The sequence below is a fragment of the Corythoichthys intestinalis genome, chromosome 9, assembly GCF_030265065.1.
Source record: "Corythoichthys intestinalis isolate RoL2023-P3 chromosome 9, ASM3026506v1, whole genome shotgun sequence".
NCBI lineage: Eukaryota > Metazoa > Chordata > Actinopteri > Syngnathiformes > Syngnathidae > Corythoichthys > Corythoichthys intestinalis.
The window spans coordinates 48319977-48334100 of NC_080403.1; the positions used below are offsets into that span (position 1 = coordinate 48319977).

Here is a 14124-nt window from a genome sequence, read left to right on the forward strand (position 1 = left end):
CAGGACCTTGAAAAGCTTCTTACGAAGCCACTCCTTTGTTGCCCTGGCTGTGTGTTTGGGATCATTGTCATGCTGAAAGACCCAGCCATGTGTCATCTTCATTGCCCTTGCTGATGGAAGTAGATTTTCACTCAAAATCTCTCGATACATGGCCACATTCATTCTTTCCTTTACACAAATCAGTCGTCCTGGTCCCTTTGCAGAAAAACAGCCCCAAAGCATGATGTTTCCACCGCCATGCTTCACAGTGAGTATGGTGTTCTTCGGATGCAATTCAGTATTCTTTCTCCTCCAAACACGAGAACCTGTGTTTCAACCAAAAAGTTCTATTTTTGTTTACCATAACACATTCTCCGTGTACTGGCTTCAGCAGGGGGACACGTCTGGCAGTGCAGGATTTGAGTCCCTGGCTGCGCATTGTGTTACTGTGGTCCCAGCTCTCTGTCAGTCATTCACTAGGTCCCCCCCATGTGGTTCTGGGATTTTTGCTCACCGTTCTTGTTACCATTTTGATGCCACGGGGTGAGATCTTGCACGGAGCCCCAGATCGAGGGAGATTATCAGTGGTCTTGTATGTCTTCCATTTTCTAATAATTGCTCCCACAGTTGATTTCTTTACACCAAGCGTTTTACGTTTTCACTCTTCCCAGGCTGGTGCAGGTCTACAATTTTGTCTCTGGTGTCCTTCGACAGCTGTTTGGTCTTGGCCATCGTGGAGTTTGGAGTGTGACTGACTGACATTGTGGATAGGTGTCTTTTATACCGATAATGAGTTAAAATAGGTTCCATTAATACAGGTAACGAGTGGAGCCTTGTTAGACCTCGTTAGAAGAAGTTAGACCTCTCTGACAGCCAGAAATCTTGCTTGTTTATAGGTGACCAAATACTTATTTTCCACTCTAATTTGGAAATAAATTCTTTAAAAATCAAACAATGTGAGTTTCTGTTTTTTTTTCCACATTCGGTTTACCCATGTTGACAATTACAGGCCTCTCTAATCTTTTCAAGTAGGACAACTTGCACAATTGGTGGTTGACTAAAAACTTATTTGCCCCACTGTAATTGTAATGGACGCTGTAGGAGCAATAATGTTGTGGGAGAAGCAAAAAGTGAGTAAAAAAAACATCTAAATATGTTTAGAACTAAAAATGAACCTTAACCCTAACTTTTTTAAACATTGAAAAACTAAATACAATTAAAAATAATAATAATAATAATGGTAACTAGATTTGTCGCTTTTAACAACAACAAAAAAAAGAGGTTTTAGAAAGTCGCCAGTTTTAGAAAGTCGCCAGATTTAGCGAGAAAGTCGCCAAGTTGGCAAATAAATTTTTTAATATCATATTAAACTGCAAATTATTTTCAATGTTGTATATAATAGATACATTGAAATAAATCATACAGAATCAACATGTCATCTCACTCGGAGTTCCCTTAAAGATGAGTATATTATACTCCATAATCTATCGTAAAGGTTCTGAAGGGCGAAGGGTTAAGAATAATGACCACAATGAGGTAAAAACGCACTTTTCCTTACGTTGCTGTGACACTGTGATGAAACTTGACATTTGCCTGCGAAATTTTGACCGATCGCTGATGGAGTCACCGTGGGCCCTTGTGTTGAGTGCCACTCCGTCCTTCTTCAGTGGGCAGATGATATTCGAGCTGCTCTGTCAAGTGTCAGGCAGACGTGCGGTGAAAACACCCAGTGATGTTTCAACCTCACAGCTGGAAGTCGCTTCGCAGGAAAAGGAGGAGAGGAGGGACTTCATAAAAGATTCACTAGTGCCATGACAGAGGAGAACCAAAGGTTGGACCTTTGTCAAGAAGTGTATTTGTTCCTTCATTGCCCTGTAGTGCTCCACGGCTTCAAAGATTCATTTTCAATCCTGTGAGCTGATGAGACAAAAACAAATGGTGTAGTATGGGTCTATGCACAGTACTTTTTAATCTCACCGTGGTAAAACCTGATATAACATGAAGTCACGGCATTGTGTCACAGCAGTGTTCTTATCATTCCATTCCACTCGTCGAGTGGCATTAAAAAAAATCCATGGCAAACCACAAAACTAAATAGCCAAAAAAAGTACATTAAACTAAGAGGTGGAAAAAACATACCAGAAAAAAATGGCAATTTGAAATTGACCTAAAGTAAAAGTGACTTACTATTCGTGCATTTCGGGGCGGTAAAAAATCACTTTTTTGAGGAAAAAGTCCGTTTTTAAAACAGCTTCACAAAATGGGGCAGACAAGCGAAATAAGATGTGATTGCAACTACTTGATGCAATAGTAATGGTTCTTTTTTTGTTTGTGAAACTTGCTTTCTGCTTTCACTGTGATTTAAATGACTGTATGGCTAGGTTCATACTCTTAATGCACAAATCTGATTTTTGAGGGATTTTATGGGTGAAACATGGTAATATAACAAGGGTCGCGTTGCAGAAATCGTAGACATCAAGGAGTGGTCGAGATGTTCTTTTTCATATATTTACCGTATTTTTCTGACTATAAGTCGCAGTTTTTTTCATAGTTTGGCTGGGGGTGCGACCTATACTCAGGAGCGACTTATGTGTGAAATTATTAACACATTATTATATCAGTTCACATGTTATTTTGGTGTTTTGGAGTGACACTGATGGTTTGGTAAACTTGTTAGCATGTTCTTTATGCTATAGGTATCTGAATAAGTCTTAATAGCTATGTTACGTTAACATACCGGCCACGTTTGCATTTGGTTGTTCATGCATCATGTAACATTATCATACTGTACACTTATTCAGCATGTTGTTCTCTAATGTACCGTAATTTCCCGAATATAAGGCGCACCCGTATATAATGCGCACCCCAAATTTAATTGTAAATTCTAGGGAAAATGATTGTACCCGTTTATAAGGCGCACCCTAATTTTAGCACCAATAAATAGAAGAATACAAGAAAACAGAGCTCGTGTACAGATACAGAAATGTCATTTTACTGACTGGTGAAACACAGCACTATAATATAATATATAATAATATATATATATATGTAATATATACTGGACTGTCTCAGAAAATTAGAATACACAATATTCTAATTTTTTGAGACAGTCCTGTGTATATATACAGGACTGTCTCAGGAAATTAGAATACACAATATTCTAATTTCCTGAGACAGTCAGGAAATTAGAAGAGTATTCCATGTACCCGTTTATAATGCGCACCATGATTTTACAAGTTGATTTTGGGGAAAAAAAGTGCACGTTATATTCGGGAAATTACAATATTTTTATTTTAAATTGCCTTTCAAGATGACATATCTGTCCTATGCGTTGGATTTGATCAAGTAAATTCCCCCCAAAAATGCGACTTATACTCCGGTGCGACTTATACACGTTTTTTTCTTCTTCGTTGGGCATTTTATGGCTGGTGCGACTTGTGCTCAGGTGCGACTTATAGTCCGAAAAATACGGTACCCTTTCAAACGCCCCCCCCCCCTCCCCAATTTTTCTTTATTTGGATCGATTATTTATCATATCATTATTATTTATCATTTATTTAACATATCGGACAAAATGCGACAGTAACAAAAAAAAAAATACAATCATGCGATAGTTATGAGGTAGATATCCGTGACTTTTTTACAGACACCATTTTTTTCATTGTGACGTCATTTGTTTAAAAGTTTAAAATACGTGAGTGAATAATTTTTTAAAAGCCTTTATTTTATTATTTTTTTTTTTACAAAATACTAGACATCAATTAAGGTTGGACTATTGTAATGCACTCCTCATTGGGATCCCTGGCAAGAGCCTACAAAGGCTTCAGTATGTCCAAAACAGGGCTGCCAGGTTCCTGATGAGGGTGCGTGAACACGAGCACGTCACCTCCATCCTTTACACCCTACACTGGCTCCCTGTTCACCTCCATATTGAATTCAAAATCCTCCTTCACACCCATCACTGTCTACACGGTGTAGCCCCCACCTACCTCACCGAACTCCTCACATCACATACTTCAGCCAGAACCCGGTCAGGCCAACAGCAAAGTCTACTCCCGCCCAGGACTCGGCTCAAGACTATGGGCCACAGGGCCTTTGCAGCTGCTGCTCCCTGTCTGTGGACGCCCTCCCAGACCACCCGAGAGCCCCGCAGACGGTGGATGCATTTAAAAAAGGACTAAAAACTCACCTTTTAAAAAAAGCTTATTCTAGCTAATTTTATTTGACTGTCTTATTTTTATCTTATTGGTATCAGATTTTATCTGTGCTTCTGTCTGTTTTGCTTTTACTCTTTTATTCTTAGTCTATTTATTTATTTATTTATTTATTTTTCTGGCAATGTGCACTTTGAGATTTGTTTTTCAAATGTAAAGTGCGTTATAAGTTAAATGTATTATTATTATTAATAATAATTAATGATTCTAAGCTAAAAATGACAGACATTTTGAATAAAAAATATAATAAAGTACCCTCGTTTTATGGCGGGGTTGAAACAAAAGCGGTTGCGCGACGTCTGTAAACGGGGGTTTACAGGGTAAAACGGACAAATTGAAAATAGTTCTGGGGCTTAATGCACCATGAATCTGCTATGGTAGCATATAGGCATACAGTGGGGCAAATAAGTATTTAGTCAACCACTAATTGTGCAAGTTCTCCCACTTGAAAACATTAGAGTGGCCTGTAATTGTCAACATGGGTAAACCTCAACCATGAGACACAGAATGTGGGAAAAAAAAAAGAGAAAATCACATTGTTTAATTTTTAAAGAATTTATTTGCAAATCATGGTGGAAAATAAGTATTTGGTCTATACCAAAAGTTCATCTCCATACTTTGTTATATACCCTTTGTTGGCAATAACAGGCCAAATGTTTTCTGTAACTCTTCACAAGCTTTTCATGCACTGTTTCTGGTATTTTGGCCAATTCCTCCATGTAGATCACCTCTAGAGCAGTGATGTTTTGGGGCTGTCGTTGGGCAACACGGACTTTCAACTCCCTCCTCACCCCGTGGCGTCAAAATGATAACAAGAACGGGGAGCAAAAATCCCAGAACCACAAGGGGGGACCTAGTGAATGACCTACAGAGAGCTGGACCACTGTAACAAAGGCTACTATCAGTAACACAATGCGCCGCCAGGGACTCAAATCCGGCCCCCCTGCTGAAGCCAGTAAATGTCCAGGCCAGTCTGCGGTTCGGATGATCCAGAAGAGGACTGGGAGAATGTGTTATGGTCAGATGAAACCAAATTAGTGTCATGTTCTGCTCCTGGTCAGATTTTGTGTTGTTGCAGAGCCAGCTGTGGGGCGTTCCCGATGTCGCACCTGCAGCTAATCACTGCTCATCAACAATAGTATAAAGACGCAGGCGATCCACTGGAAGGACGCCGAGATATTTCCCTTGCTGGTCGCCATTAACACGTTTTGCTTTCAAGTCGCTTTGTATTTGCCTTCGAGTTCGTCGGACGTCTTCGTTTTGTGATCCTCTACCTTGTGCAGGTATTGAGTGTATTTTTGTTTGTCTTTTTGGCTCTCTGCCCTTCGCTCGGTTTTCGCGTGTTTGATCCCCGTCGACCTATTTGTCACGGACCTCTTTTGTTATTCCCTTTTACTGCTATAGCGTGTGTTTTTGTTTTGTATTTGATAAACCCCTGTATGCTCCCCTCAGTCATTTTTTGTCTGTTGTGAGTCCAACCTTGTTTCCGCGTTCGCGGACCCTGACAATTAGAAATTTTTGGTAGAAACACAGGTTCTCGCGTTTGGAGGAGAAAGAATACCGAATTGCATCCGAAGAACACCATAACCACTGTGAAGCATGGGGGTGGAAACATCATGCTTTGGGGCTGTTTTTCTGCAAAGGGACCAGGACGACTGATCTGTGTAAAGGAAAGAATGAATGGGGCCATGTATCGAGAGATTTTGAGTGAAAATCTCCTCCCATCAGCAAGGGCATTGAAGATGAGACGTGGCTAGGTCTTTCAGCATGACAATGATCTCAAACACACTGCCAGGGCAACAAAGGAGTGGCTTCTTAAGAAGCATTTCAAGGTCCTGGAGTGGCCTTGTCAGTCTTCAGATCTCAACCGCATAGAAAATCTGTGGAGGGAGTTGAAAGTCTGTGTTGCCCAACGGCAGCCCCAAAACATCACTGCTCTAGAGGCGATCTGCATGGAGGAATGGGCCAAAATACCAGCAACACTGTGTGAAAAGCTTGTGAAGAGTTAAAGAAAATGTTTGGCCTACGTTATTGCCAACAAAGGGTACATAACAAAGTATGGAGATGAACTTTTGGTATTGACCAAATACTTATTTTCCACCATGATGCAAATAAATTCTTCAAAAATCAAACAATGTGATTTTCTGTTTTTTTCCCACATTCTGTCTTTCATGGTTGAGGTTTAAGTGGAAGAACTTGCACAATTAGTGGTTGACTAAATACTTATTTGCCCCACTGTATTGTTCTATCAAACACAACAGTTGTTTTGGCTTAAAATACAGCAGTTTCTTTTAAAGAGGGGTACAAGAGCAGAAACTGCTTTTTTTGTAGGGCATTTTATGGCTGGTGCGACTTATGCTCAGGTGCGACTTATAGTCCGAAAAATACGGTAAAAGTAAAAAATCAGATTTCTGTGCTTTGTGACTGTTCAAACTACAAAAGAGCCATCCAGTTTCAATCTGGATGGGCTAAAATCAGATTTCGGCTGCTAGTCTGAACAAGGCCCAAGTGAAAATGAATCATTTATTGCATCAAAGAGTAGTTTAGAAGTGTTAAACTGCTATGGACCCATCGTTTGATTTTGCTTACGGTAAATGTCTACCTAGTGAAAAGTGGTTTGGTACCAGATATTCTCTTTATTATCCAAGACATCCTTTAATGATAATAATTCATGTAAGATTTGTAACATGTATGCACTGGAACAATAAAGGTGGAAGCAATATTTTAAGTCTTCATTTAAAGCCTCAAATGCTCATTTTTATGAATGTGGGAGGAAGCCGTCAAAGCTTAGGAAACCACGCAAAGCACGGGTGGAAGATACACAGGACTGCTAGTGATATAAGATTTATATAAGAACATTTTGCCTGTAAAGATAACATGCCAGGGCTTCCTCGCACATTCCCAAAATACTTTATAATATTAAATATGTTCAGTGAAGGCTCTAAACTTGTCCGTGGGTGTGAATATAAAAAGTTGTTTGTCTGCATGTGCCCTCCGATTGACTTGCGAGCATTCCGGGGTGCACGCCGCGTCTCAGTCAAAGTCATCTGAGATAGGCACTAACTCACACACACACGGAATTTAAGCGAGCAGTTCAAAGAAATGGGTGGTTGAACCAAAATAAAGCGTTTGAAAGCTGCAGCCTACTCACATTGTTTAGGTATTCGGAGTGGCTCGGTGTCTGCAGAGATGACTTGGTGCATGACTCCTCTGAACTGGTACAGCAATTTCAGGCCCTTCTCTTCTCCCACACAGGGATCGTAGAAACCTGGCAAACCAGCCTGCGGCAAGGGAAGGGACTCATTAGCATTGCATGCATTATCGAATAGGCTTACGCTTAAACACACACCTTGGAAGTCTCAGTGAGGATGAGTTTGGAGTCCTTGACTAGGCACTGCAGCGGCACGGTGACGTCAATGACTTTGGCTTTCTCCTGCTTCTGGCTGGTGTCGGACACAAACTTTCCATACCAGGCATTCAGGATGATCAGCCCTATGATTATGAACAGTTTAAAGAATCATTTGCTTTCGGGTGTCTTGATGTATTCACCTGCAAGTGCATCTGAAGGGTAAACACATTCATCGGGTGTTTCCTCAAATAACCGTGTTCAACCTCTACATAAATGTGACAGGAAATTAATTAGGACACTGAGGTCACGGTTTTGATTTATAGCAAAGTACCCGAACGCAGATTTACACATTTAACCTCTGTAGACGCTACAGCATGCAGATTGGCTTCGCAGCACGGGATGATGGAAGTTTGAGTCCTGGAGCTACAGTATATATCATGCAGCTGACAGGCACCATGACAAATGTGTCTGATTTACACCTTGGGAGCCCTATTAGGGTTCGTACTATCTACAAACTAAATCTGGCCATTTTCATGCGGTTGCGTTTTACCCATCTTGGATTCTTCTGCCTCTATGATTCTCCTCACAGACTCCTGCATCAGCAGAACCTGAAGAACGGAAGCGGCAGAGGATTGTAACCGGTCACTGCAGCGATGATCAATGAAAACTGAAATGTGTGTAAGACTCACCGCTGATTCGGCCTCCTGCTTTTTCTTGGCAATGTCCGTGGCTGAACTCTTCCTCTGAAGCTCCAGTTCTCTGGGAAGCACAGCGGTATGCATGACTTATTAGTAAAGATGTCCCGATCGATCGGCATCCGATCACGTCATTTTCAAAGTATAGGAATCGGCAAAAAAATATCGGACATGCCTTTTTTAAATATATATATATATTTTATTTAAATCGTTTTCTAATTGTATTTAACGTTACAGACAAAATGTCTTACACTCATCCAGAGTAGTTTTGGCTTAAAGTAGGGCTATCAAATTTATTGCGTTAACGGCGGTTATCAATTTTTTAACATAACGTTAAGTAATTAACGCATGCGCTGCACGATCCACTCACGCATTGTCACGTTCAATCTATAAAGACGCCGTTTTACCTATAGATAGCGCTAAAAGGCAGCGTATAATGAGTAGAGAGAATTTTGACAGCCTTTGGAGCCATTTGTATGTGGCTAAAGCCTTACAATACCTCTCTTAGCAATTAAAATTAACGTGGGAGGCAATGTGGGGAAGAAAGGTAGTAGTTGATCATTTTCTTAACACCCTATGTTCTTTCCCAACGCAGAGAAGATATATCAATTGGTGCCCCTACGCACAATCATGGTTGCACTTCCCATCATGCATTTGGGCAGAAGTTATATAGCTGCAGTATCATTTACTGAAAGCTCAACAAATACACTAGATGGCAATATTTAGTCACAATATACAAAGTCACATTTATCCTTTAAGAATTACAAGTCTTTCTATCCGTGGATCCCTCTCACAGAAAGAATGTTAATAATGTAAATGCCATCTTGAGGATTTATTGTCATAATAAACAAATACAGTACTTATGTACTTTATGTTGAATGTATATATTCGTCCGAGTTTTATTCATTTTTTTCTTAATGCATTGCCAAAATGTATATGATCGGGAAAAATTATCGGGAATGATTGGAATTGAATCGGGAGCAAAAAAAAGGCAATCGGCTCGGGAAATATCGGGATCGGCAGATACTCAAACTAAAACGATCGGGATCGGATCGGGAGCAAAAAAACATGATCGGAACAACCCTACTTATTAGGATGGAACATGGACGTTCACTACTATTGGTGTAACAATATATCGAAATACCTTGTATCCCAGAAGGTTAGTGGTATTGAAGGGAATAGTATCTTTTTCTCGTATTTACTGTTTGAGTGTTTGTATTACTCTAAGCCACCCAATATAAAATGAATAGCAATTTTATAATAGTTTAAGAAAAACAAGCAGAATATATTTGATATTATGAACAGTTGGACTTGGAATGGTAGAACTGGCAGCACCAAGTTAACGGGCAGATAAGGACAGAAAGATACAGGACGCCTTCTGACCACAGACCCCAACGCAGGTGATAGGCAAGACATCTACAAGCCCACATCTGCACCACCAAATCCTGCAATCAGCTCTTCCAGACAGTCCAGAACAAATGGCGGGACATCTTGTCTTGCCACATGGAATATCTGTTACGGAGGAATCCACGACCGAGAAGTGAATACTCAGCACTCTTGCTGCCCTGACAACAGTAATGCCCGAAACTCTTCCTCCCAACCCACAACAGAGAATAATCCTAAAAAACGCCCAAATACACCCTTCTTCCGGACCACACCCACCTCACCTGAGCCTTTAAAAGACTGAATGTTTAACTAATCATTTTCATTTTTCTTGGGAACCTTTCGTTGACTTGTTATATGGTGACCCTAGATTCAGTTTGCCTCCTCGCCTGGGCCTCTTTGCTTTTTTGCCTTGCTGTTTGATCACTGTCGAACTGAATAAATTGTCAACTTGTGTTTTGAAGACTTTTTCCAGCTTTCAAAATGAAGTCAGTACAAGGGGTAAGGACTAAGGGGAACGGGCGGAGTTTGACCTTTTGGCCAGGTTGTCGGAGTCCCACTGCTAGGGTCATTGGAATTGGGCTAGCGCGGTTCCAATGGTTCAGCTCACGTGATTCCGGCAATCTGGCTAAAGGGTCAGATTTCTTAAATATGCCCCTGCTAAGAAATGATATATAATTTTAATAAAGTTGCACTTAGGGTTGTTCCGATCATATTTTTTTGCTCCCGATCCGACCCGATCGTTTTAATTTGAGTATCTGCCGATCCTGATATTTCCCGATATTATATACATTCAACATACAGTACATAAGTTCTGTATTTGTTTATTATGACAATAAATCCTCAAGATGGCATTTACATTATTAACATTCTTTCTGTGAGAGGGATCCACGGAAAGAAAGACTTGTGACTTTGTATATTGTGACTAAATATTGCCATCTAGTGTATTTGTTGAGCTTTCAGTAACCGCATGCCCAAATGCATGATGGGAAGTGGAACCATGACTGTGCGTAGAGCTACCAATTGATATATCTTCTCTGCGTTGGGAAATGACATAGGGTGTTAAGAAAAAGATCAATTGCTACCTTGCTCCCTCACATTGCTTCCCATGATATTTCTAATCGTAGGGAGAGGGATTGTAAGGCTTTAGCCAATTACAAAAAGGCTCCAAAGGCTGCCAAAATTCACTCTACTTATTTTACGCTGCCTTTTATCTCTCTATACAGGTAAAACGGCGCCATTACAGATTGAGCGCGACAATGCGTGAGTGGGTCGTGCAGCGCATGCATTAATTGCGTTAAATATTATCGGGATAAATTTGATAACCCTACCTTAAGCCTAAACTAAAGACTCTGGATGAGTGTAACATATTATGTTTGTAATGTTAACTACAAATAGAAAACGATTTAATTAAAAAATATACTGTATATATATTAAAAAAAGGCATGGCCGATATTTTTTTGCCGATTCCAATACTTTGAAAATGACGTGATCGGACCCGATCGATCGGCACATCTCTAGTTTCACTGTATGAAAAAAGAAACCAAAAAGTTGCTACCAAAATCTTTTACTAGAACAGCATCTGTGTTAGCTCATTGGCTGCCATTGGTGGTGTTCGATGCCCAATCCACTTTGACTGGGTCAAAGATAGAGTTGACAACTAGCACCTTCAATGGCACTGAAACAGAGTCTTCCCGGTTTTAGAAGGCATTTATAGGTCACTTCATATAGAATTTAGGGCATTTCCAGGTCCTGTTGATTTTGAGTCACTTCCCATTCATTTGGGGACATTTCCGGGTCACTTTCTGTTCAGTAACCCAAAATCAACAGGAAGGGATCCATAAATGACCCCAAAATCAACAAGAAATGACCCAGAAATGCCCCAAAATCAACAGGAAGTGACCAAAAATCATATACAGGTAGTCTCTGGTTTAAGAATTCCGGATTTCCGCGTGAGCCGGATTTAACCCTTTAAGTAGCTCAAAACACCTTCTAAATTTAAAACAAAAACTATCCAAAAACATGTATTATACATCATTGTACTGTCCTCGCCAAGACATTGGAGCTGAATCCTAGCTAGACAGTAATGCTGCAACAAATAACCTATTAATTCGAGTAATTCGATTAGAAAAAAGCTTTGAATCCAATTTTTTCTGCCTCGAGTATTCGTTTAATTGGAGTGGCGTTGTAATGGTTTGTTTTGAAAGAGTTTGCATTGTTAGTTTTATTTGATTTGGATGGACACACTGCCCTCTAGTGGCAACAGTGGGGTGGCGTGGCTCAGTGGTAGAGTAGTTGTCCCCCAACCTAGAGGTTGAGGGTTCGATTCTTCGCCCTGATGAACTCGCCTAAGTATCCTTGAGCAAGATACTGAACCCCACGTTGCTCCTGGTGCTGCGTCACCAGTAGGTGAATGGCGAGATAGTGTAAAGCGCTTTGAGCGCCTTGAAAGGTGGAAAAGCGCTATATAAGTATAACACCATTTACCAACAGTGAAATTGACAAAACTCATTTAACATGACTAAATCCAGCTGCTCCCTGTTAAGACCAACACAAGGCAAGATTTTGTTTGAACTAATGTTTTTTAATGCATTCGTAATTAATTTATGGGGAATAAGTGTTTGAATGATTTGTTAAGAGCATCGTCAAAAAAACGTTAGCATTTCATAGCATTTAAGCTAGCGGATTTTTGCTATGCAAGTTAGCCAGTTGTTCTTTTGTTGTACTTACATCGTCATTATTTTTATTTATTTTTATACCGTTTGGGGCTAAACTCATGTATTATTTATTTATTTATTTTTTTTAAAAAATGAAAGTGCAATACTGCATAGTTTGACGAAACACTCCGGATTTTTATTTTGTATTCGCCATTAATGCTCTTTTGAAAGTGCAGTGCAAGCCTTTGTTTTACATCTAAATTTTTTTATTCTGAAAGGCATTAAATGTTCGTAATCTGATTACTTGATTATTCAAACTAACTAGGTAGGTAATAATTTACTGCTCAAATAATCGACAGCTGAAGCCCTGTTAGACAGTGAGCCCAGCTCCGACATGACGATGTTAGGTGGTTTGCTGACTTTATTCAGCTGCTCATGGCATCAACACTTGCGGAATGAAACTAAAATAAAATAAAATAAAATTACCGTATTGGCCCGAATATAAGACGGTGTTTTTTGCCTTGAAATAAGACTGAAAAAGTGGGGATCGTCTTATATTCGCGGTCTAGACATTATACCCATTCACGACGCTAGATGGCGCCAGATATCATTGAAGTGTTTTCTGTCATGACAGACCTCAGCTACTAGTTTAACCAGTTTGCACTATTTTATTGCATTTTTTTTTCCTTATTCAGATTTGTTTCAAGACTAGTTAGACTTCACTTTGATGGCTAATGCAGTTATTGCAATTTTGTTGTTTTATCACAATAGATTGGTTTATTTACATTTCAAAAACCAGAAGCCATTCATTTACAAATGTGATTGCACTTTAGTTTACATATTTAAATAGATATCAGATATTAAGATTTGAATGAGGCAAAATAACATGCTTTTTCTCTCAAATATATTGTTGTAATCATTTGTTTCAGATGCACTGTAATTATTTTCTGTATAAAAATTAATTTGGTGTTCAAAAAGTCTTTTTTCAAACTTGAGTCTTGAAAAAGAGGGGGTCGTCTTATAATCAGGGCCGTCTTATATTCGGGCCAATACGGTAAGTCTCATCTTCAATAACAGCAATTCAAATTTGCATTTACAAGTAGCTGCTGATACAGCAACAACAAACGATTAGCATGTATCAGTTAGCGTCCGCACATCATCAAAAACAATCACATAAACTCGCCTCAAGTATTCGACCACATTTGAAAACGCACAATTAACAGTACAAAAGGCGTTATATAGACCCCAATCACATGACGTCACAACTCCGCCCCCCTGACTGGAGCCGCCATATTGTCCGTCAGCTCGTCGTGTTTACACATTACCGCTACGTAAATGCCTGCTATTGCGGTGTGTTTTTCTGCTCGTTAACATTAATAATCAAAATGGTGAAGGCGTGTGTGGCGGTTGGTTGCAGTAACAGAGAAGATAGACGGAGATACTTGGAAGTTCTACAGTTTTCCGAGAGACCCGAAGAGGAGAGCAAGATGGACTGCTGCAATTCGACGAGAAAACTGGGCACCAAACGATCACCACAGACTATGTAGTAGTCATTTTATACCTGGTAAGATGCATTTAATACATATTTAGAGGGTTTTGGGCCGACAACCACAATTAAGATCATTGCGAGTCTAATCGCCGACAACATACAGTTTCAAATTCAAGATGTTTATTTCTTCCGCCATCATTATTTTTGTGAATAATATTTAGCTGGTACCAAGTGAAAGAAGCTGGCCTCGTCTACGGATCATCAGTCAAACAGGGGTGTCCAAACTTTTTGCAAAGGGGGCCAGATTTGGTCTGATAAAAATGTGGGAGGCTACCTTGGCTGATTTTCATAGAACAAT

The 14124-nt window shown here is 39.8% G+C and overlaps 1 protein-coding gene across 1 annotated transcript in view; it reads right to left on the minus strand.

The window, feature by feature from the left end:
* Nucleotides 1–1008: 1008 nt before the first annotated feature.
* dnajc11b (DnaJ (Hsp40) homolog, subfamily C, member 11b) overlaps nucleotides 1009–14124 on the minus strand; it is a 41380-nt gene continuing 28264 nt past the window's right edge. Inside the window, exons 12-16 of the mRNA XM_057846116.1 lie at nucleotides 8232–8301; nucleotides 8093–8150; nucleotides 7543–7685; nucleotides 7345–7474; nucleotides 1009–1896 (exon numbers count right to left, since the gene is read on the minus strand). Coding sequence (XP_057702099.1) covers nucleotides 1844–1896; nucleotides 7345–7474; nucleotides 7543–7685; nucleotides 8093–8150; nucleotides 8232–8301 — 454 coding nt within the window. The 3' untranslated portion in view covers nucleotides 1009–1843. The remainder of the gene's footprint in view (nucleotides 1897–7344; nucleotides 7475–7542; nucleotides 7686–8092; nucleotides 8151–8231; nucleotides 8302–14124) is intronic.